General features: G+C 38.6%; 1 protein-coding gene and 1 pseudogene across 4 annotated transcripts in view; one reads left to right on the top strand and one right to left on the bottom strand.

Annotated features, from left to right (window-relative positions):
• The window catches only part of SSX2IP (SSX family member 2 interacting protein), a 56,878-nt gene that overhangs the window by 12,341 nt on the left and 18,634 nt on the right, over positions 1-25,903 (bottom strand). For all 3 annotated transcript variants that reach the window (XM_079777371.1, XM_079777369.1, XM_079777370.1), the window contains exons 2-9: positions 16,393-16,512; positions 15,606-15,775; positions 14,951-15,163; positions 9,839-9,949; positions 6,651-6,786; positions 4,798-4,873; positions 4,539-4,716; positions 1,096-1,246 (exon numbers count right to left, since the gene is read on the bottom strand). In XM_079777371.1, the coding sequence (XP_079633497.1) occupies positions 1,096-1,246; positions 4,539-4,716; positions 4,798-4,873; positions 6,651-6,786; positions 9,839-9,949; positions 14,951-15,163; positions 15,606-15,775; positions 16,393-16,423 (1,066 nt within the window). In that variant the 5' untranslated portion in view covers positions 16,424-16,512. The remainder of the gene's footprint in view (positions 1-1,095; positions 1,247-4,538; positions 4,717-4,797; positions 4,874-6,650; positions 6,787-9,838; positions 9,950-14,950; positions 15,164-15,605; positions 15,776-16,392; positions 16,513-25,903) is intronic.
• Positions 19,873-21,842, top strand: LOC307102870 (large ribosomal subunit protein eL6-like; annotated as a pseudogene). Its single transcript has one exon. The product of its transcript is annotated as a large ribosomal subunit protein eL6-like (transcript).

Below are 25,903 nucleotides of genomic sequence, written 5' to 3'. Positions count from 1 at the left end.
AAATCTCACTCTGGTTTAGACTTCGACAAACAGGAAGCCCAAACATACTTGCTATTTACCAACAGGCAATGAAGACTCACCCAAGTCAATAAAATCTCATGTCAACTTATTTTGGTACTTACATAAGTTTGCTGATTGCTATCTATCTATCTATCTATCTATCTATCTATCTATCTATCTATTTATTTATTTTTAAAATGTATCTTTATTGTTGAAAGTATTACAGATGGCCTCCTTTTACCCCCATTGATCCCCCTCCACACGGTCTGCTGATAGTTTTTTATTACTTGAAGACAACTGGCACTGAGTTTGTTGTTTTTGACAATTTAGAATAATTTTTTAAAAATAAACCACTTATTGATCAGAAACTTAATTTCTTGATTTAAAAGCATGTAAACTTTAATAAATATAAAATATTAAGGATATATTCATCAATGTAAATCTATCTATATTATCTGTACTGACAGGAAAAGATGTTTAAAATATTCAATTTTTGTTTTTTTGTGTATGTGTATTTTTAAATAAATATTTTGCAAATGCAGAGAGAAAAGTCTAAAAAGATTTGCACGGAACTGTTAAGTGTTACATATAGGGAACAGAGACCTAGATATTCTACTTTACAGACTCCCTGACACAAATGCATTGAACATCTATTATTTTGAAAATAATTTAAAAGTGGATTATTAGGATCTTAGATGCATGTATCTAGAATAAGCAAAAGGTTCATATTTGTACTGTATGATGGTTACTGCTTCTTTATTTATACTGTATGATGGTTACTGCTTCTTTATTTATACTGTATGATGGTTACTGCTTCTTTATTTATACTGTATGATGGTTACTGCTTCTTAATTTCCAGGATCAGTAGAGACTGATCACTGTATCCAAGTGCACTCAGAGTACATGAATCATGACGTCCTCTTTTCAGAGGAAGAGGCACTCTGGGGGCCAAGTACATTTTCTCAGTGAGATTCAACCTCATGACTAGAAGTAGGCAGTCTTGCTTTTTAAACCACCAAACTGGCTTTTACATGACTGAAAATTAAGTGTACTGAGTGTCACTACTCACTTTGCATGCATTTAGGCAGTAATTACCTTGGTTATCAAGTTTTTCTACATGACTTTTCAAAATTCTCCACTGTTTCCTGATGCTGTTTGTAAGCTGCTCTCTCACAGTTTCACAGGAAAGGTCCCATATACTCTCTCTGCTCAGTTCCCCAGGATCTTCTTCAACATCAGAGATACCCTACAAGAGATAAAGACCAGTATCTTAAAATGGCTTTAGGCACATAGGCAGCAGTAATCAGACTGTCAACTACTTATCAAAATCATTTCTGTGCTGTATCTTAAGCATATATGACCCAGTTCTTAACATAAGTATTTTGAGAAAAAGCGATTAATATTGAAGGTAGAAATTCCCCAATTCAGGTCTCTTCAAACTTGAATTTGAACCCAAATAGTTAGCGACCAGCATAATGGAGCTGTGTGAGGAAGTTACTACCTGTCTAATGTGTTAGATGCTTTCACATGTTAATTAATCTCCCAAACTCAGGCTTAGAGAAAGAGTAACTTGCCCAATGTCACACAGCCAAGAAGTAGAAATGAGGTAAAGTTAGATCAACTGGTCTCCAATCTTATGCTGCTTAAACAAACCTGTGAAATAATCTCCAAAGTAAAAGCAACTGTTAGTTCTATTTTTCTCATATAATTTTAAAAAATAAAATTGAAGGTTATTTTTCTTTGTGAATTCTACCAAGACATTAAATCATAGGAAAGTGTAACAAACTTAATTATTGCATTTGATCAAGTAGAATCAAAGCGGAATAAAGAACATACAGAAAGGATATTAAAATGAGTATGTCATAATAATCTGAATCTACATAAAACGGTCCTGAGTCAGAAGAACTGAATCAATAGTCTGAGGTCAGTGATGGGCTGCAGAGGTCAAGGTCTCCCTGGGGAGCCAGTGGGAAAATGCCCAGGGTGTAGCTCACTGTGACTCTGGTTATTGCCAATCAATCTTCCAAAGCTATTTGCCAGTAACTTTTCCAAGGAGCTATCCCTTTTCTTCTATATATTTAAAAAATACTGCAAATCCATTATTTGAAAAAAACAAACTGCTACACATTTCCAAGTTGAAATTCTAAAACCACAAAATGAAAATAAAAAATTCATTTAATGTGAATTTTGAGTATAAATTTTGGCTACAATTAAGCAAAATAAAAAATAAATGACACTTGGATGCTACCTAGATATTCCAACATTATATCTTATTCCTCTTGCTATAATGCTCCAACTGAATTACTTCAATTTCAACAGAAAAAAGATGTAGGAAAACAGAAAATATACTTTTAAAAACAGAAAACATACGTAAGAGATTTCTCCAACCCTAAATATTTGAATTATGAATTACACAGATACTACTGCTGGCTAAATAATTGGGGAGAAGGGGAATTTAATTATGAGAAAGATCTTTATTTACCACTACTTTTGCTGAATAAAAAAAGCTGGTAATGAGAGGTTTGTAAAGATTGGGCCAAAAGCTAAGCAACCACAGGAGTAATGGGAACTCTGCTAATCCTGGAGAGGGATTAGTGAATGTTAAGAACTGACCTGAAGAGAGAGACTTTGAGAGAAAAAGGTTAACTAAATATGAGGTATCCAGGAGGCCCCTAATTGTAGAATTTAAAAGAACATTCAGATAATGTTGTTTTTAAAAGAAGAAGAAGAAAAAAAAAGAAAGGTAAGAGGGGGGTGGGCATAAGCCGAATCTCTAATACAAGTAAACACCAGTCTCCCCAATATCCAAAAGTGAGTGCGCCTATGAAACCTTCCATAAACTGAAATGTCGTAAAGTGAAGAAGCAATGACTATTAATTTAAAAGCGAAAATTCTCTTTGGATTTCTTTTGGTTAGTGAAAACATGTACTAATGTAGCTTTTTCGTAAAAGGGAAGCAGCATAATGCAAACTTTAAAAAAGGGAGAATACAAAAATAAGTCCTGGTAACTTGCTGGTAATTAACATTTTCCACCAACACTATTAGTTTCAGATTTTAGTCATGCATCTTGAATCCAGAATTTAAACTTCTATGTAAAGCAATAAAGTTAAAAGAACTTCCACCATTATATGACTTGCTTTTTCAGACCTTTGTACATATTATTCTCCCTTCATCAAATGCTTTCCCATGCTTTCTACCTCAAAAACACCGACTAATTTTTTAAGAGCCTATTCAAATGTCACTTGCTCTGTGATGCCTTCCTTGGTTGCCATATCTGTTCTGTTTTACACACTGCACTAACCTATCATAGCTCTACAATAACTATAGAATTATAACTTCTCTATATGTATGTGTCTCTCAAACAGTGTGTCTTGCAGATGCAATGGACTGAATGTTGTGTTCCCTCAAAATTCATATGTTGAAATTCTAACCCCCAATGGAAGGTATTAGGAGGTGGGGTCTTTGGGAGGTGATCAGGACATGAGGAGCGCCCTCATGAATAGGACGAGTGCCTCTATAAAAGGGACCCATGAGTTCTCCGACTCTCTTTCCACCATGTACAAGTCAGCAATCTGCAGCAAAGAAAAGCGCCCTCACCAGGCACCGAATCTGCTGGCACCGATTTGGATTTCCAGGCTCCAGAACTGCGAGAAATAAGTTTCTGTTGTTTATAAACCAGTCTACAATACTTTGTTATAGCAGCCCAAACAAAGACCGAGGGAAAGTCAAAATCTTTTTAGAGACTTCTGCTCTGTTGTTGTGGCTCAGCGGTTGAGCATTGACCTATGAACCAGGAGGTCACAGTTCAATTCCTGGTTAGGGCACATGCCCAGGTTGCAGGCTCAATCCCCAGGGAGGCAGTAGGGGGCATGTGGGAGGCAGCTGATCAACGATTCTCTCATCATTGATGTTTCTAGCTCTCTCTCCTTCTCCCTTCCTCTATGAAATCAATAAAAATATTTTTTTAAAAATATTTTTAGAATTTTCTTTCTAAGGACTGGAAAAGAAAATTGTGCACTCAATATATTTACGAAATAAATGATTATTTGGTTCCTAACGTTAGCAAAGGTTTCACTCTCTGAAAAGCAGAGCCTGCTTAAGTACACAGTACTCGAAATAAAATGTTTAAAGGACATTTTGCACAGTGGTTACAAACACGAACTCTGGAGAAGGAAGGACTTGGACACAAATCCTGGTTCGGTCATGTGTGACACTGGGCTGACCACTGTGCCTCAGGTGTTTTCATCTACACAATGGGGATAATTCCTGTATAGTATCAAAAGCATCAAATTACAATAAGAATGAAATGACACCATGCTTATAAAAACCATTACAGTGTTTGGCACATATTATGTCATCAGAAAATAATCTCCATCATTTCCCAGGACACGTCTGGAAACAGGGACTTTTTTTTGGTTGTCACGGTGACTGGTAGCAGAGAGTGTCCTGTCCAAAATACCAACAGTGTCTCCATGGAGAATACCTATTTGTTGCTTCAACCGTTCTAATTAGCAATCTGAAAGGAAAGAGCCACTTACAGTTCCTGTGCTATCATCTGCCTTTTCTATAGGTTTCTGCTTTTGGGGAGAAAGAAGAGAAATCATTTCCTTTTTCATTTGCTGAAGAACCTTCTTAAGTTCAGCATTTTCCATTAAGATTTGTTTCTGACGATATTCATAATCATTCAAGAGAATTTTATACATTTCATCTTCATTCCTGAAAAAGAAACTGTCAGTATGAAAATGCAGCACAGAAAGAAGAGTCTGGTTAAATTTATCAATTTAGATTGGACCTTACCTTGCTTCACTTTTACCAGTCCTCCAAGAGCCTCTTTTTCCATCAGCTCTCCCCACATAATTCAAAACTTCCATAGCTACAGGTAAGAACACACAAAACAAAACCAATCCTCACCACACACGTTTAAGTGTTTAAAACCCTAATACATTCCATAACGCATCAGGGACGTAAGTCAACCTGGTGTATAGACTGAAATTTGTTTTGGGCTCAATCAGCCCAGATTTCAAATACGGTTTCATCATTTATAAGCACTGAGATCTTGGCAAGTTATTTAACTGCTGAGCCTGTTTCTTCATTGATACAGTTATAATGAAAGTATACACCAACGAGAAGTTGTGAAGAACAAAAGAAATGCTAAAGCACTTAACACAGCAAATACCTAATAAATGTTATCTTATTATCATTAATGTTATCATCAGGGCCTACATGCTGACTGCCTGATTTTATAAATAAAGTCTTATTAGAACACAGACACACCATTTGCTTATATTTTGTCTACAGCTACCTTTGCGCTACGCGCTACATTGGTAGAGATGAATCGGTTAGACCCCATAAACACAAAACTATTTAGTATTTGAACTTTACAGAAGAAATTTGCCAAGCCCTGTAGCAGCTGCATCGGTAAAGGAGTCAATCAAGGAAGGCCCTGTGTCAGCATTAATGCCTTGTCTGCACCACACGGAGACGGAAGCAATTGACATAAGAAGAAAGATGAGAGTAAGTTGTCATTTTAGAGCTGATAAAATTATTATGAACCTGTCACTTCCAACTGGGTTTGGACAAGGTGAAACAGCCAGACCCCCCATAAAATAAGGGCTCTGTTACCAGAGTAAAATTTTTAATCAACTTCTCTAATTGGGCGATACATTTTATACTTCTAGCATTTCATCCTTTAATTTTATTTCCTTCATAAATGAACACAAGGTTAACCAACCTTAAAAACCAATGAGTGTCCAAGTGCAATTTTAGATTTATTACCTCAGAATACCTAGAGATTTTCAACCTTGTCTTACTTATTACACTTTGATACAGTCAACACTGATTCGCTGGCTGGCAGCAGGCAGAGCCCACCAGGTGACAGCTGGAAACATCTGCTGTTGTATGCAAGTCCAAGTTCAGTTTAGAAAGACAGCTTAGGGGTGCGACTGTATAATACAGATTACAGGACAGCCTACTGTCCACTAGAAACCATGCTTCAATAAGTAAACACACAGATCCCCTGTCCCCTGAATCTTATCAGGCCAGCAAAACTATCTGTGTAGCTCTACTTCTGTGTATGTGTAGATCTACTTCTCAATCTATGCTATTTACTTGAAATTACTCATATATTGTCATGAAGTAAATTATAAATTAATTAAAAAAATACTAGTCCACACAAATATAAACATAACTTTCATAGTTCAACCTTTTGAATAGTTGTTTCAAAATGCACAACTCAACTTAAAGAAACTCAAACTGACAAATTATTGGTCTGATGAACTATTTTCTCAAAAACATACTTCTACTGATCTAAACAACTGATCCTGATTTTTAATATTATTGGTTCTTTATTATGGAAGATTAGTGTGTGTCCTCTGGCTTATTTCTCCTCTATAGATAAACCCACACCTACCATGTTAACAAGAAATGCAATTCTTATATGCAAGTAATAAGCAAAGCAAAATTAACTCTTTTTTCCCTTACCAGTTGCCTCAATTTCTATATAAAGATGGACATATACCATCTTTAAAAATTGTATAAAGCATGAAAATAACATTTCAGAAATTATTGTGCTCAATGCTTTTACATTTATTTCTTAACATAGTATTAGCTTATTTATTCCTCTTGTTCTGTCTTAGCCAGCCACTTCTTACCTATTTTTTTATCCTTCTTGTTCATAACAAGTTGATGTAGACGTTCCTTTAGTTTATTATATTCACGCTCTTTTCTCTTCATATCATGATTATATTGAGTAGCTCGACTAGCAATAATATTCTGTAATTTTTGTACCTGAAAAAGAATTTCTATCAAATGTGTCCCTTTAGGATTGATAAACCCAATTAAAATTCACAAATTCAAAACAGAAAAACGGTCCTAGCATTCACTTTCCCATAAAATAGTTTAAAAAATAATCTAGGATTATTCTTGCTTCTCCATAACCACTGGAAATCACTCTTTAAAATATCATTTAGCCTGGCCGGTGTGGTTCATCAGTTGAGCGTCAACCTATGAACCAGGAGGTCACAGTTCGATTCCCGGTGAGGGCACATGCCCGGGTTGCAGGCTTGATCTCCAGTGTGGGGCGTGCAGGAGGAAGCCAATCAATGATTCTCTCTCATCACTGATGTTTCTATTTCTCTCTCCAGCTCCCTTCCTCTTTGAAATCAATAAAAAATATATATTTTAAAATAAAATATCATTTAAATGAATCACATCAAACTTTTCTTTTTTATTCTGAAATTTCCATTGTTGCTAACTTTCTAACCAATGATTTTCAACCTTTTTTATCTCATGGCACAAAATTCTGTAGCACACCAAAAAAATATTTTTTGCTGATCTGACAAAAAATGAGTATAATTTTGATTCATTCACATTGGGCGGCTATTATTGTGTTGCACATTTTTTATTTGACAATATAAGGGAAAAGAGGTCAGTGCCCCTAAGCAGTCAGGTACTGCATGTTTTAAAAATCCCTGTGGCACACCGGTTGAAAATTGCTGTTCTACACCTTTCACCCTGCATATATGACTCTTGATCCCTTAGAAGCCAGAAACTCATTTATGGAAGTGTTACAGTGATTAAAGCTTCATCTGAAACAAGCAGAATGCACCTGATCATTTGTAGTGACTTCCTTATATGAATGACTTGAATCACTTTATTCCTGATCAACCTGTGACAAGGCAAATTAGCCATGGTTCAGTTCATGGCAGCAGGTAAACAGGTTCATTTTTCTCTGACCATAAACAGTTCTCAAATTAGAGTAAGTACAAACAGCAGAATCCAATTCAAACATTTGCTGAGTATCTATTAAATGCCGGACACTAGTGGTAAATGTTCATTTCTTCTATGGCTTCTCAGGCAGCCCTTAATAGAAAGTAAGTTCTATTCTACATAGATATTCTTTTTCCTTTTTCTTTTTAAATCTCACCTGAGGGTATTTTTTCCATTGACTTCCAGAGAGTGGAAGGGAGAGAGAAGGAAGGGATGAGGGAAGGGGTGAGAGAGAAACATTGATGTGAGAGAGACACATTGATTGGTTCCTACAGGGGCTGGGGAACCAACCTCAACCGAGGTACTTGCCTTTGACTGGGAATTAAACCTGAGACCCTTCAGTCCTGGGGCTGACACTCTAACCACTAGCAAAATTGGCCAGGGCTACATAGACATTCTTTTTTCTTATATATAAATATGTTTTTATTGATTTTTTAGAGAGAGGAAGGCAGAGGACTAGAGATAGAAATATTGATGAGAAAGAAATATCGATCAGCTGCCTCCTGCACTCGCCCCCACCCCCCAGGGGATGGAGCCTGTAACCCAGGCATGTGCCCTGACTGGGAATTGGACCCGGTGACCTCTTGGTTCCTGGGTCAATGCTCAACCACTGAGCTGTACCAGCCAGGCTACACAGACATCCTTAATACCTGCTACAGATGATCATGCTTAACTTAATCCTTACTGAAGGTGAACTATTTTCAAATCACTTACATGTAATCAACAGATCAAGTCAAAATTTTCTGAGAACTCAAGGAAATATATAAGCAACCTTATGGTTAAGATACTTCATTAAGCACTTACTAAATGTACTATTAAATAATCAAATATGGTAAAATAATTGTCTAAATCACTGCAAGGTCCTTAAATAAATACGCTCCCCTAACAGTCCTTAATTATAGTTAAAACAACATATACAACACTGAAATTATATTAAGTATTCTACTTTTAGTTATCACATGGTCAAGGATCAAACTGCACAGCAATAAAAACATAATGGTTTCTTCTTACATAAATTTGAAAATAATTTCAAATGCATTAACTTATAGATCCAAATCCTGAGTAACCACTAAAGTAGAAATGAGATTAGAATTATAACATCTTTAGCCTCATAAACTAGATTTTTAAGTGTGAATTGTGTTTTTAAACAATAACTTGTGTTCAGTTAATCAATTAATTGCTCGATTGGATGAACAATGTCAATATTTAAGAGCGTGCAAGAGGCAGCAGGCCTGATATGAAGTCCAGTGTGGCAGACAATAAACCATCTGCATTTAGAGCACCGTGTGCCAGAGAAGAAGTGGCAGTGCCTGTGCACCCAGGGTGGGTGGTAGAGGACATTGGTTGCCACGAGCTACGACTAACAAGCTTAACCCAAATGGATCCACTTGGCAGAGGGGACTGTGGGGAGGGTTCCTGACCACAGTTAAACATGATGCAATACTGTACACAGGGGTCCACCATACAGCTTGACACAGGATGAATAAATTGTCCTCGCTTGTTTTTGTTTTTTTTTAAAAAATATATTTTATTGATTTTTTACAGAGAGGAAGAGAGAGAGATAGAGAGCCAGAAACATCGATGAGAGAGAAACATCGATCAGCTGCCTCTTGCACACCCCCTACTGGGGATGTGCCCGCAACCGAAGTACATGCCCTTGACCGGAATCGAACCTGGGACTCTTGAGTCCGCAGGCCTACGCTCTATCCACTGAGCCAAACCGGTTTCGGCTGTCCTCGCTTGTTTTAACCCTTTGCACTCGCTTGCTTTTCTCTCGATTCCTTTATTCTACTCGGGATTTAATTTTTTAAATACCCCAGATTTTACAAAGCACGACAGTAGAATAAAAAACTGGAGTTTCTTTTCATACAAACTTATTTATTTGGATTTTTTTATATTTCAAATTATTGTTACATTCAAAGAGTATAAAAAGAGCTGCTACCGATGCTAACCGTGTTGAGTCACACTCGACATCCGAGTGCAAAAGGTTAAAATGAAGTGGCTCAAATGTTCACCTCAAATTATATTTAAAAAATCACTTAAACTTTATCTATAATAACTGACAACTTACCTCATCTTTCTCATTTTTCAGTAACTGATGCAAATTCCTGTTCTTGCATTGTAACTGTCTGTCTCTTTCCTGAAGCCCAATCATTTCTCTCCTGGAGGTTTCCAGTTGTTCCTACAACATTCATGTGCAATTTTGATTACAATTAACATAGCTTCAGAACAAGTGAATTCTTAAAAGATTAGTAAAAACAAGCTATACATATTAGTGTTTGTTCACTACAATTGAAGTTTAGAGGTACACAAAATGTTTTTAAAGCACTTATAAAACTCGACACTATAAAGTCCTACAATTTATTTAAATTTAAGTATCAAATTTTATTTATGTACCAAGATTTTATGTCTATTCAAAAGAGCTTCAAAATGGATCCCTTAAAAGACTCTTCACTTATTCCAGTGAGTATTTTATTCCACTGAATATTTTTTAAAATTCTTTTTTAACTCTTTTTAACCCTCTATAGCACTCTCTGAGAAAGAGCCAAAAATGCTTCAAAGCTAAGTGTGAGGAAGCCTGGTGAGCAAGCAGAGTGGAACACTTCAGGTCAGAGAGGGTGGGACCACTACGTGCCACCACTTCTCCCTTGCAGGCGGTAAACTGAAGATTTCCCCAGAGAGAAATGGCAGCAATCCTGGAATCAGTATGGGGCAAGATGCCGGTTTTCAATTCATTCTGCACGTTTTTATAGAAACTGCGTCAAGTTGTGCATGAAGCCACTAGAGCATTTATAAAAATCCTCTTTATCTTTATAAAATACCAGAGCCACTCAAGTTATATCATAATTGACACAAATAACGACTTTCACACAATGAATCTCAAGAAGATTTAGAGATGTAGGACTATTAAACTTGGATAATTCTAAGGTTGTCAAAAATGTTGGCATGGCTGACTTTACAGCGTGTGGGCCAGTTGATATGTCCCATATGTCAAATGACAGATTCCCTCAGTCATTATCAACACTCTATCTGAACTCATCATCTTCCCTGTAAATCTTACACTGCCCTCCTGCATTTCTTGTGAATCATACCACTGTCCTTGGCAAACTCAAGTCAGAGACCTGAATGGTATCTTATATTCACGACTTATTTCCCAAATTCAACTTTTCATGAAATTCTACCCATTCTACCTCCTAAGTTGTCTTCCTATCTCACTCTTACTATCTCCATTGATACTACCTTTGTTCAAGTCCAGAACCTCCAAGGTCAGGGACTGCTAAGCCTGCTACAGTGTCCTTTCCACCAGGCTTCCTGAGCGCCCCCACCACTTCCGTCCCAAACAGAAATCCTCCCCCCTCATAATTTCTCCATCTACTGCCAGGTTGATATTTACATGATATATTCCTCCTGTTTACAATCCTCGGAGCCTCCGGGATTCTGCACAATGCCTTTCACATCATCTGGGGCCTGGACCCCAGCCTCACTGCTCACCACTCTTCATATACTTCAGCCCCTGCAGAGCTGTATGACTCCCTGAAAGTACAATGTGCTCCAACGCCTCCGTGCTTTTATACAGGTTATATGCTGTGCCCAAAATGTCTTTTCCAAACACTAGCAAATTTCTATGCATTCTTCAAATCTCAGATAAAGTGCTGTTACCACCAAGAATAATCAGTAAAGCAAATAACTGTGGTTCATATATCTCCTTCCCCTGGACTACAATCTCCTTGCAAATAGGGCTGGGTTCACTCATCTTTGAAACCCAATGCCTAGTACATACTCAATAAATTTTGCTCAACAAATTAAACGAATCATATACTAGACCTAGAAACTCTTCAGATAGATCAGCAACTCTTCCCACTGAACACACATTTCTGTCCACAGCTGACCCAAAATACCTGATTTTGACCCAGGTCAAATCCTAAATTAGAAGGTATCCTGTACAATATTCCATGCTCTGGATAGTCCTAATAAATTATTACTTCTTAGAGAAAAGGCTTAATAGCTCCAAATTACTAATATCATTATGCAATTATTCAACAGCTACTTATAAGACACTTGGCCAACAGTGCTCAGATATAAAAGTTTTAAATCTTAATCTAGGGTTTAAAACTCTGACTCAGTCTAATTTATTAGACCTTCTATAGGTATCTCTGGTTAAGGTTAAAGTAGAATCCACAACTTGCAGGCTTTTAATATGCCTGGAGGGTACCATCTGTGCCCTCCACCACCCCCCCAACCAGTTCCCCAGTCTGCCAAGATACACAGTTGGATAATCTCTATCCCTGAGGCATATAGGATATACAAAAACCTAAAAATATTAAAGGGGGAACATACTGTTATTACTGCACATGAGCTAGAAGACAACATAAACTAGCCTTAGGCACTGATGGGCTTCTAGGGGCAGGTGTTGCTGAGGAGCTAAGATGCTTCTCTAAATCAATTACCAAATGAGCCCAGTGTTCACATATAGGCCACTCCAGGCCTCTTCATTATTGTGCAATCTCTACTAAAGGATTTTCAAATATTACAGAGATTCTGTTACTCTCCAACAGAGCTTGGAGATTCAAGATATTAAGTGGGGTTTTTTTAAACAGTAGAGGCCTGGTGATTGAAATTCATGCACGGGTCAAGGGTGGGGGGGGGTGTCCCTCAACCCCGGCTGCACCCTCTCCAATCTAGGACCCCTCAAAAGATGTCCAACAGCCCATTTAGGCCTGATCCCTCGGACCTAAACCGGCAGTCGGACATCCCTCTCACAATCCAGGACTGCTAGCTTTCAACCGCTCGCCTGCCTGATTGCCCCTAACTGCTTCTGCCTGCCAGCCTGATCACTCCCTAACCACTCCCCTGCCAGTCTGATTAATGCCTAACTGCTCCCCTGCTGGCTCGATTGCCCCTAACTGCCCTCCCCTGCCGGCCTGGTCACCCCTAACTGTCCTCCCCTGCAGGCCTGGTCACCCCTAACTGTCCTCCCCTGCAGACCTGGTCGCCCCTAACTGTCCTCCCCTGCAGACCTGGTCGCCCCCAACTACCCTCCCCTGCTGACCCAGTCGCCCCTAACTTCCCTCCCTTGCCAGCCTGGTTGACCCTAACTGTCCTCCCCTGCAGGCCTGATTGCCCTTAACTGCCCTCCCCTGCTGGCCTGGTCGCCCCCAACTGCCCTCCTCTGCTAGCCTGGTCATTCCTAACTGCCCTCCCCTGCTGGACTGACCGCCCACAACTGCCCTCCCTTGCTGGCCATCTTGTGGCGACCATTTTGTGTCCACATGGGGGTGGCCATCTTTGACCACATGGGGGCAGCCATCTTGTGTGTTGGAGTGATGGTCAATTTGCATATTACCTCTTTATTATATAGAATAATTTTATTGATTTCAGAGAGGAAGGGAGAAGGAGAGATGGTAACATCAATTGATTGGCTGCCTCTTGCATGCCCCACACTGGGAATCAAGCCTGCAACTCTGGCATGTGCCCTGACTGGGAACTGAACCGTGACCTCTTGGTTCATAAATTGACACTCAACCACTGAGCCATGCTGGCTGGGCATGGGTTTTAAAAAATTGTTATCTGTTCTTGAGGGAGTAGAGGAAGAAAAATAGAGAGGCATGGACCAACAGGAGAAAAACTAAAGAGAAGCTGATCCTCTGGGAGTATGCAGATTCAAAACTTACACACACACACACACACACACACACACACACACTCAAATAAGGAAACCCAAAATAGTAGCATCTTTAGAAAAAATTTTTGCCATGGACTGATTCTATTACATCCTTCATACTATACAATCATAATATAAGTTCCCGCTATACTGTGATTTTGAACTCCTTCTTCCTTCTCCTTCTCAAATAAATGAATAACAAAGAATCCTACATAATAAAGAGATATATGCAAATTGACCCTCATGCACTCACAAGATGGCTGCCTACGACCAGGCCGGCAGGGGGGTTAGTGAGGAACGACCAAACGAATGACCAATAGGCTGCATGGGGTGACCAGGCTGGCAGGGTGGTTAGTGAGGGACGACCAAACGACTGAACAGCAGGCTGTGTGGGGCGACCAGGCCGACGGGGGGGGGGGGGGGGGGGGGGGCAGTTAGGAGCGACCAGGCCGGCGGGGGGGAGAAGTTAGGGGCAACCAGGCCAGCAGGGCGGGCAGTTAGGGGTGACCAAGCAGGCAGGCAGGTGAGCGAGTAGGAGCCAGCGGTCCAGGATTGTGTGAGGGCAGTCAGACACCCCCCAATGGGTCCCAGATTGGAGAGGGTGCAGGCTGGGCTGAGGGGGAGCCACCCCCCTCTGTGCATGAATTTTGTGCACCGGGCCTCTAGTTTTTTATAAAATGAAAGAATGAAATAAAAGAATGAAAGCAAGTAGAAGCTGGCAACAAATTTTCTGTATTTTAATGTAGCAGGTCAATGGCCCTGTGGAAAATATTTCCTTTGTTCAGAGGAACAAGCAAGTTTGCAAAAGCATTCTTCTGTGGTCTTCTCTAGAGCCTAGACACTCCTTAGAGCTAGAAGCCATGAGGCCTGCTCCCATTACTGAGCTTTTTAGCAACTTTGGCACAGATGCCCTCTAGAATATTTTTCTTGGATTAACTGATGCAGCCTCTCACAATAAGACTTCTGTAAATTAAGCATCTACTTTATTTTTTTATTTTTTATTGATTTTTTACAGAGTGGAAGAGAGAGGGATAGAGAGTTAGAAACATCGATGAGAGAGAAACATCGATCAGCTGCCTCCTGCACACCCCCTACTGGGGATGTGCCCGCAACCAAGGTACATGCCCTTGACCGGAATCGAACCCGGGACCCTTGAGTCCGCAGGCCGATGCTCTATCCACTGAGCCAAACCGGTTTCGGCTAAGCATCTACTTTATTAAGCAAGATTAAATGGGGCGAGGGAATCTTTATTTATTTTCCTCAGACATAATATTTCCTAAGCTAACTTTCTATAGACTCAGCAAGTCACTAAATAGTTCATGAAATCAATGTTGTCAATATGGATATTAGGAAGCAGTATGGTGGATTTGCAGAAATCACTTTAAGTCCACTTTTACTTACTTGTTTCAAAAAACCAAAACAAAAAAAATTTTTACTCTAAAATGTGATAAAGCCTAAGAAAATTTATAGTATCAAATTACATAATAATGGCATTGAAATTCAGATTGGTGTAATTTTTACCTTGAGTTTTGCATAGCAGCTTTGTAGATGGTCCATATCACTTCCCAGTTTCAGATTTTGTGTTTCCACATTTTCCTGAGCTAGAAGGTTCTTCCGCTGACGAATAAGTAGCTCATTCATACAGTTTAAAACTGCAACTATATTTAATTCTCTCTTTGTCTCTTTACCTTTGGATTCTTCATATAATGAAGGAAAACCGAAAGTAGTCAATTCCTGGTAGGAGAAAACGTTTTTCTAAAAGTTGGTTACCAGACAACTTAGTAAAAAAACAAAAGATAAGACATATTTTCTGAGAAAACTATCCTGTGACAGTTAAGAAAACAGTAAATATCCCACAGCAAAAGAATTGAGAGAACTGGGCTCTTTGTGCCTCTGCCCTGCAGTCACTTAGTGAGGCACGCAGGTTTCTTCACCAGTAAAATAAGGGTGATATTCCCAGTGGAGGAGCCCCTGGGGAGATGGGAGGCCAATCTGCTCCAGATAAAAATGTTTACCTTGTATCTAGTTAGGTGATCACCAAGGTTCTCCACAAATCTAATACAAGTCCTGGACCAATGCACAACAATATACTTGTAATGATAAGTGTTCTCATAACTTCAATATTATAGAACATGATTTATACCAATACTTCTTACAAAAAAAACCACACCATTACCTGATCAAGATATGAAATACTTTGTTCAATATTCTCTTCTGTGCAGAAGGCACTGAAAAAACTGTGCACATTTTTTGATAAAGGTATTGAAGAACAGAGCACTTGCTGTGAATATAGACTTGATGGAGACATCTTTGTTTCTGAGGTATATTGAGAGATATTTTTGCTTTCTGAAAGAATAAAAGGCACTTATGTAAGTAATATATTAAAATGCATGCAAAGTTAATATAATCTCCATTACCAAAGATTTTGAATTACATAAATATTTTAAGTATTTTCAAATTAAGACAAAGTTGGTTTTATATGAAAACTATGTACTATGTACTTTTTCTCAAAAAGACACAACTAGAAAGTGGTGATCTTACGAGGCATGTTAAGCTACAATATGCTACCTTACTTTGCAGTGTTTTAGATTTCTAAAAATAATAGACAAAAATCACTTGTCTATGCACTCAAAGTTTATGCAATTAAAGAAATATATCAGAGAAATGTACTGAAGCAGCCAATGAATTTATTTCAAATGCATAAAAATTTCCTCAAAAATAGTAACAATCAAGTGATCAATCATCCACCCAAAGCAGTTAACCCCACAAATTATGGCACAATTCTTGGCTCTCCCTAATAATTACACTGAAGATGGAAATTAGACATTTTACAATTATTTGTGTCTCTCATTAGTCACATCTTCAATATTTGTGATAATTATTTTATAGTGTTATTGAAAATAATCACTTTTACAACTGCTTTGGCTTACAGTTATTTTAAACTCAATCATCTGAAGACAGACCTGGATCTGTAACCGTCATCCAATCTCCCATAGCAGTTGCCAGAGCCAGGATACCTGAGGAACCAGTTCAGCAGTGAAACATTTAGTCCAGCTGCTGTCACTCTTCTATGTAGGCATCTCCTTAAAAAGCAAATCATAGAGTGACAGTAGCTAATTAAAAATATGAAAGCAAATATAAAACTAATATGTAAGAATTAGTTCTATGTGTTTCAAAAAAGAAAGATTTTGTGTTATTTATTCTCATGTACACCCATATAGAACATGGTAGAACTCAGTAATAATTACTGTGTGTTTGTGGACACGTATGTAAGGATAAGGCTAAAGGCTTCTCTAGTTATACTGAGGTATTCACATGACCTCATATAGAAAGTACATGGTACACAATTTCACTCACAACATAAATCCAAGGCATAGCACTGTAGTAAGTAATAAATAGTTCTATAGTATATCCTTTATAATAAAATATAGTTCTTATATATGTAGATAAGATGAAAAAATTCTTGGCCAGCATTCCCATTTTTTGTTTTTATAAACTATATTGGCAAAACTTTTATTTTTCATTACAATTTCCAATGTTGACATAGACGCAGAGAAATGAATACTCCCATACATTGCTCTCCAGAAAGATTATATGAACTTATATTACTACCAAGCAATTTGGCAATATGTATCAAAATTCTTAAAAATGAAAATATATTTTAATCAAAAATTCCATTTCTAAAATTTTATCCTAATAAAATGATTTGTACAAAATATTCATCTATTGTTCTTTTCCAATATCAAAAAACAGAAATAACTTATACATTCCACAGAAGGCTGTTTATATACATGATACATTTATGCAATGGGACACTGTGCAAACATTAAACATAGCCAAGTAGAATTAGGGTGCCTAACAAGTACATAAAATTCAAGAAATGCGCATGCATGAAGTAGACTAAGAAACAAATAACATTTTTAGTCTACCATTCGTGTTTGCATTTTTTTACATAAGTAACTGAATAAATAACTATTTATCCATCATAAAAATGCAATGAAACTATAAATGGCAACTAGAAATTGAATTCAAGATCAGGATAGCAGGAGGAGAGGTAACGGCTGGAGGCACATTGGAGAGCACACACCAACACCAGACAGCTGCGTCTCAGCTACAACAAACTGTGGCCAAAGAGAAAGTCGGTCCTTTGCTGCTACATCTTTACATTTTTTAAGAGATGTTGGAATTCTGGATTTTTTGTAAAATCTCCCATTTTTTAAAGATAGAAGTCAATTAAAAAGATGAACTATGCAAGTTATCCTGTGGAAAGAAAGAGCGGCTGGGGAGGATATGAGAGAGCCTTGATTGAAAGGTGGTTATGTATAAGTAGGTATACACATTCATGAAATCCATCAAGTTGTACACTTAAGATTTGTACATCTGACTGGATGTAAGTTGAATCTTAAACAACAACACTTTTTAATAAGCCAAATAAAATGTGTGTTTAGGCCAGTTCTGGACTGTGGATCAAGAGTTCACAACCCCTGTTCTGAATACCTAAGATTGTGGGGGAAATAGTCACAATACAATGTTTACGCGAGATGAAAATTTTATTCATCCAATCAATTTTAATTGTGCTACTAAATGCCAGGTAAACTATTCTAAATACAGGGGAGGCACTGTTCTCAAGAAGTTCACATTCTGGTGGGGATAGAAATAGATGGAAAGGATTAACTTCAATTCCATTAACATAACACTAAAAGGGTGATAAGAACTATAAAGAAAACAAAACAACATAAGAGAGAGTATAGGGGTGCTGGTATCTAGATTAGTCAAGGAAGGCTGCACTGAGATGCTGACATTTGAACTGAGACCTAAATGATAAGGTGTCAACTCAGGTAGAGGAAACAGTAGGTACAAAGACCCAAGATGGCAATGAACTTGGAAAGTATGAAAACATCAAGTCAGTACTTTGAAGCACAGGAAGCAAGGATAGCTGGTAGGCAGTCGGACTTTCTCTAAATTAAAATGCTGTTGAAGCGGATTTGGCAGGAGAGCAACACGATCTCTTTAGGCTGTAAAAAAAGATCACTCTGGCTACTCTACCCTCTGAGTAGATTATAAGTGAGCAATAGTTCAGGCAAGACCAGTGTTACACTAAAGTTCTAACAGTGGATGCAGAGACAGGTGGATAAATTAGGAATGTGGTCTGTAGACAGAACCTTCAGGACTTGCAGATGGGTTAAAATACGGGCAAAAGAGGAATCACAGATGATTCCTATCTCTAATAATAAAAGCATAATATGCAAATCAACCGAACGACTGAACAGCAGAACAACCGTCTGGACAACCTTCTGGATGACCTTCCTTCCAGATGAAGCTGGGGCTGCGAGGGCCTGTTCTTACACGAATTTCATGCATCAGGTCTCTAAGTGTCATATAACAGCATACTATTTATACTTATGCAAGTGATGTTATGTATTATATGTTATGATGTCACAAACATATACACAGAAGGTCATTCAGACTGGCACTGACCTTTTACCATTTTTCTACTCATTTTGTACTTCCCACTGGCCTTAAATGGGTGCCTGAAACAACAGGATGAGCAAGATAAAGGTTGAATTTACATCAAGACAGACAATGATTTTACATCTGGCTTTCAGAGATATGAGCTATAAGCAAAACAGGATCCAAAGGACAACAAACCCGTCTACTGTAACTCAGTTCTGCTTTGGGTCAGTGACTTAACATCTCCGAGCCCTAGTTTCCTCATTGGTATATTGTCATTATTATGGCTCTTACTTCATAGCTTCCTCTGGCATATGGGCCACACGGAATTAATATCCATTGTTATCATCAAGATAGTGATCTGGCCCGGCCAGTGTGGCTCAGTGATTGTCGACCCATGAATCAGGTGATCATGGTTCAAATTCCTGGTCAGGGCACATGCCCAGGTTGCAGACTCCATCCCCAGTAGGGGGTGTGCAGGAGGCAGCCAATCAATGATTCTCTCCCATCATTGATGTTTTTATCCCCCTCTCTCTTACTTCCTCTCTCTGAAATCAATAAAAAAAAAGACTAAAAGATATAGATATGACTGTTGAAATGACAGGATTCTAAAATCTGTAACAAAATGCACTGTTGCTCTTAAAGTTGAACATAAATCCTTAGAAGATCTGAAGACAGATATCCTTATAAAAAACACACTGGGCAGTGGGTTATCTTTGTAACCATTAAATTGGGGCAGGGGGCAAGATCAGAAGGAAACAGCCATGGCACCTTTCCAAATCCTTTGTTTTTCCTTTCAAGATGTTTGAAAATAAGACACACTAAGTGTACTAAGTGTCTTTTCCCCTCTTACAGGAAAATCATCAAACACCAAAATGTGTCTATTGCATATCCATTGTTCAAAATTATAATTTAAGTCACTTCCTCTTTCTCTGTGAATTTAGCTCTCCAGTGTCCACAGGTTTAGACAATGAATTGTTGCCTGTCTTATTAATTAAGAACAAAAACCACAACTGCAAAATAGGCAGGTGTAAAACTCCATTTTAAATTGCTATGAAACAAAGAACTTACTAACAATATATGATTTCACACAATCCAGAAGTTTCTATGTACTCTTCTGCTCAATGATGCAATTATATACTACAAGGCTTGTGATAAAAGTTACCCAACCACCAGTTTTTCCAAGAAAGGAGACTTAATAAACCCAGAATTAAGTTTCATATCATATATGTTTCATATCATATATGTATCCTATATATTAAAAGGGTAATATGCAAATTAACCTAACAGCGGAACGACCAGAACACCCGCTTGACCAGTCACTATGAGGTGCACTGACCACCTCTTGGTCCCTTCGCCCAGCCGTCAGGTTCCAATCACCCGATGGACAACGGGGAACTGGGGTGGGTGGCAGGGCCGGAGGGCAGGCGGAATGGCTGACCTCTTGGTTCCTGCCCCCAGCCAGCAGGCTCCGATCACCCAATGGCAAACAGGGAACTGGGAGTGGGTGGTGGCAGGGGGCTGAGCTGGCTTCAGGCAACTGGGGAAGATGGCCCTGATTGCAGGCCAAGCCTAGGGACCATAGCTACGCATGAATTTCATGCACCGGGCCTCTAGTATATATATATCCTGTTATTATATATTAAGTCATTGCAAACCATTATACAGTAGACATGATTATCCATGACAAGTCATATAAGAACAAAGTTGGTTATGCTAGCATTGTTACTATAGTTTCATTATACAACAAAGGAAAAAAGTTAATAATGAATCATGTTTGAGTTCAAGCAATCTGTAATCCCCAATTCTCTCTATATAACAGTGGTTAGGAAAGCTGCTCAGATTCCAAGATAGGTCAAAATCACAAGTGGATTTTATGAACAAAAATTGAAGCTTAATGAATTTAAATATCTTGTAAATATCATTTCATTCATCTAAGATTGTTAGGAAACAATTTTAAAATATATTAAAGCAAATAAAAACCTATAAAGTATTCCATAAGTAAGAACTCTTTCTCCTCTCTCTTCCCATCTTGCAAGGGTGGTGAAAAAAAACCTGAGGAGACAGAAACTAAGGAGAAGAAACCTGAACCAAGAAGGCTGATACTGGTGGCAAGGTTAAGAAGGTTAAGAAGTGTAACCTCAAGGCCAAGGCGCCTAAGAACGGGAAGCCCCACTGCATGCGAAACCCTGTCCTGGTCAGAGGGATTGGCAGATAGTCCTGATCAGCTATGCATTCCCGAAAAGCCATGTATAAGAGGAAGTATTCAGCAGCTAAATCTCAGATTGGAAGAAAGTTCTTGCTTCTCTCACAAAACCAGTTGGTGGTGACAAGAATGGTGGTAACTGTGTGGTCCAATTTTGCAAAATGCCTAGATATTATCCTACTGAAGATGTGCCCCGAAAGCCGCTGAGCGAGGGTAAGAAACCCATCAGTGGGCAGGTGAGAAGGCTGCAGGCCAGCATCACTCCCAGGACCATCCTCACTGGGCACCACAGAGGCAAGAGGGTGGTTCTGCCCAAGCAGCTGAGCAGTGGCTGCTCCTTGTGACTGGATCTCTGTCCCTTAATCAGAGGATGGAGCACACCAGAAATCTGTCATCGCCACCATCACCAAAATTGGTATCAGTGGTGTGAAAATCCCCAAACATCTCACTGACGCTTACTTCAAGGAGAAGCCATGCAAGCCCAGACACAAGGAGGGTGAGATCCTCAACACAGAGAAAGAAAAATATTTGAGATTACAGAGCAGCGCAAGGTTAATCAGAAAGCCGTGGACTCGTACATTCTGCCAAAATCAAAGCTGCTCCTCAGCTCCAGGGCTACCTCCGCTCTGTCTCCTCTCACAAATGGGCTTTTTCCTCACAAACTGGTGCTCTAAATTTCTTATTAAATAACTGATCTATTTTTTTAAGTGTTGTGTTAGGTTTCTTTTTTAATTATATTTTTATTGATTTCAGAGAGGAAAGGAGAGGGAGAGAGATACAAACATCAATGATAAAAATAATTGATTGGCTGCCTCCTGCACCCTCCCCGCCCGCCCCCCCCCCCCCCCAACTGGGGATCGAGCCCGCAACCTGGGCATGTACCTGGAACCTTGACCAGGAATCGAACTGTGACCTCGTGGTTCATAGGTTGACACTCAACCACTGAACCACGCCAGCCAGGCAACTGAACTCTTTTTTAAAAAAGAATTCCTGCCAAAACCGGTTTGGCTCAGTGGATAGAGCATCGGCCTGCGGACTCAAGGGTCCCAGGTTCGATTCCGGTCAAGGGCATGTGCCTTGGTTGCGGGCACATCCCCGGTGGGGTGTGTGCGGGAGGCAGCTGATCGATGTTTCTCTCTCATCGGTGTTTCTGGCTCTCTATCCCTCTCTCTTCCTCTCTGTAAAAAATCAATAAAATATATTAAAGAAAGGAAAAAAAAAAAAAGAATTCCTTCCCCTATTCAGAGAGACAGTCTTGTTCCTTACTGGTAGATAACATGTATATAGCCATCTAATAAAGTTCCTCATCCCAAGCATTTCTCAATTTACATTTCAGTAAGTCTTCATAATAGAAGAATCTCACTAATTGCATAAAACTGTAATCGTTTCAGGAAAACAACACACGTTATCTTACTATTCCTGAAGAACTACATTGGTTTCCCTCTAGTTGCTATGGGTCCCTAAGTACCAGTGCTATATATCCCAGCTGCAAAATAAGCAAGGGTACTCTGGTTTGTTCTGGGTAAAATGATTTTGCAGAACATAAGAACTACTTAATAGCATTTTCTAGGTTAGAATCCTGACAGAAAATTGGGAAGCAGTGAGACATTTAAACTTAATATAATTGTAGCTTTCCTAAAAGAAAATATTACTAAGTTTCATAAATTTATCACTTTTCATGTCAAAGAATTTTCTTTCATGTTGTTTTTTTAAATATTTTTTATTGTTCAAAGTATTACATATATTAGTACATATATCTCCTTTTTTCCCCCATTGAACTTCCCCCAGCCTCCCCTACCTCCTGTCACATGCCCTCATCCCTCCCCACAGTGTCTTGTGTCCATTGGTGTGCTTATATGCATGCATACAAGTCCTTTGGTTGATCTATTTCCCTCCATCCCCAACACTCCCCAGCCTTCCTGCTGCAATTTGACAGTCTGTTAGGTGCTTTACTGCCTCTGTATCTATCTTTTTATTCACCAGGTTATAATGTTCTTTATTTTCCATAAATGAGTGAGATCATGTGGTATTTCTCTTTCATTGCCTGGCTTATTTCACTTAACATAATGTTCTCCAGGTCCATCCATGCTGCTGCAAATGGTAAGAATTCCTTCTTTTTTATAGCAGCGTAGTATTCCATTGTGTAGATGTATCACAGTTTTCTAATCCACTCATCTGCTGATGGGCATTTAGGATGTTTCCAAATCTTAGCTATGGTGAACTGTGCTGCTATGAACATAGGGGTGCATATATCCTTTCTGATTGGGGTTTCTAGTTTCTTGGGTTATATTCCTAGAAGTGGGATTACTGGGTCAAATGGGAGTTCCATTTTTAGTTTTTTGAGGAAACTCCATATTGTTCTCCACAGTGGCTGCACCAGTCTGCATTCCCACCAGCAGTGCACGAGGGTTCCTTTTTCTCCACATCCTCGTCAGCACTTGTCGTTTCTCGATTTGATGTTTGCCATTCTGACAGGTGTGAGATGGTACTGCATTGTCGTTTTGATTTGCATCTCTCGGATAATTAGTGACTTTGAGCATGTTTTCATGTGTCTTTTGGCCTTCCTTCTGTCTTCTTTAGAAAAGATTCTATTTAGGTCCGTTGCCCATTTTTTTTATTGGATCATTTATCTTCCTTTTATTAAGTTGTATAAGTTCCCTGTAGATGTTGGAGATTAAACCTTTATCAGTGATAACATTTGCAAAAATGTTCTCCCATACAGTAGGCTTTCTTGTTCTTCTGTTGATGGTTTCCTTTGCTGTGAAAAAGATTTTTATTTTGATGTAGTCCCATTTGTATATTTTCTCTTTAGCTTCCATTGCCCTAGGAGCAGTATCCGTGAAGAAATTGCTTCGGCATATGTCTGAGATTTCTCTGCCTGTGGATTCCTCTAGTATTTTTATGGTTTCCTGTCTTATGTTTAAGTCCTGTATCCATTTTGGTTTATTTTTCTGTATGGTGTAAGTTGGTGGTCTAGTTTCATTTTTTTTTCATGTATCTGTCCAATTTTCCCAACACCATTTATTGAAGAGACTGTCTTTATTCCATTGTATGTTCATGCCTCCTTTGTCAAATATTAATTGAGCATAGTGGTTTGGGTCGATATCTGGATTCTCTATTCTATTCCATTGGTCTGTATGTCTGTTCTTGTGACAGTACCAGGCTGCTGTTTTGAGAACAGTGGCTTTGTAGTACAGCTTGAAATCTGGTATTGAGATCCCACCTACTTTGTTCTTCTTTCTCAGGATTGCTGTGGCTATTCGGGGTATTTTTTTATTCCAGATGAATTTTTGGAGAGTTCTTTCTAGGTCTGTGAAATATACTGTTGGTATTTTAATGGGGAGTGCATTGAATCTATAGATTGCTTTGGGTAGTATGGACATTTTAATGATGTTGATTCTACCAATCCATGAACATGGTATGTTCTTCCATCTGTTTACGTCTTCCTCTATCTCTCTTTTCAGTGTCCTGTAGTTTTCTGCATATAGGTCTTTTACCTCCTTAGTTTATTCCTAGGTATCTTAATTTTTTGGTGCGATGGTAAATGAGATTGCTTTTTTAGTCTCTCTTTCTGTAAGTTCACTATTGGTGTATAGAAATGCCATAGATTTCTTGGCATTAATTTTGTATCCTGCTACATTGCCAAATTCGTTTATTAAGTCTAATAATTTTTTGATGGAGTCTTTAGGGTTTTTTTATGTACAATATCATGTCATCTGCAAATAAGGACAGCTTTACGTCTTCTTTTCCAATTTGGATGCCTTTTATTTCTTCTTCTTGTCTAATTGCAATGGCTAATACTTCCAGTACTATGTCGAACAGGAGTAGTGAGAGTGGGCATCCCTGTTCTTAGGGGAATTGGTTTTAGTTTTTGCCCATTGAGTATGATGTTAGCTGTGGGTTTTTCATATATGGCTTTTATTATATTGAGGTATGATTCTTCTATTCCCACCTTGTTGAGAGTTTTTATCAAGAAAGGGTGTTGGATTTTGTCAAATGCTTTTTCTGCATCAATTGATATGACTATGTGATTTTTATCTCTCAATTTTTTTATGTGATGTATCACGTTTATTGATTTGCGGATATTGTACCATCCTTGCATTTCTGGGATAAATCCTATTTGGTCATGGTGTATGATCTTTCTGAATGTACTGCTGGATCCGATTTGCTAGAATTTTGTTGAGGATTTTGGCATCTATGTTCATGAGGGATATTAGCCTGTAATTCTCTTTCATTGTGTTGTCTTTACCTGGTTTTGTTATTAGGGTGATGCTGGCTTCATAAAATAAGCTTGGAAGTGTTCCTTCCACTTGAATTTTTTGGAATAGTCTGAGGAGGATAGGTTTTAGTTCTTCCTTGAATGTTTGGTAAAACTCCCCGGTGAAGCCGTCTGGCCCCGGGCTTTTGTTTGCTGGAAGCTTTTTGATGACTGCTTCAATTTCTTCCATAGTTATTGGCCTATTGAGATGTTTAGATTCTTCCTGATTGAGTTTTGGTAGGTAATATTTTTCTAGGAATATGTCCGTTTCCTCCAGGTTGTCCAGTTTATTGGAATAGAGTTGTTTATAGTATTTTTTAACAATCCTTTGTATTTCGGTTGGGTTGTTGTTATTTCACCCTTTCATTTCTGATTTTGATTATTTGGGTTCTCTCTCTCTGCTTCTTGGTGAGCCTGGCTAGAGGTTCATCAATCTTGTTTATCCTTTCAAAGAACCAGCTCTTGGTTTTGTTGATCTTTTGTATTGTCTTTTTGGTATCAATGTTGTTTATCTCTGCTCTGATCTTTATTATTTCCTTCCTTCTGCTTACACTGGCTT

Source organism: Cnephaeus nilssonii, assembly GCF_951640355.1.
Source record: "Cnephaeus nilssonii genome assembly, chromosome: 7".
Taxonomy (NCBI): Eukaryota; Metazoa; Chordata; class Mammalia; order Chiroptera; family Vespertilionidae; genus Cnephaeus; species Cnephaeus nilssonii.
This window is presented reverse-complemented; position numbering and strand designations above follow the sequence as displayed.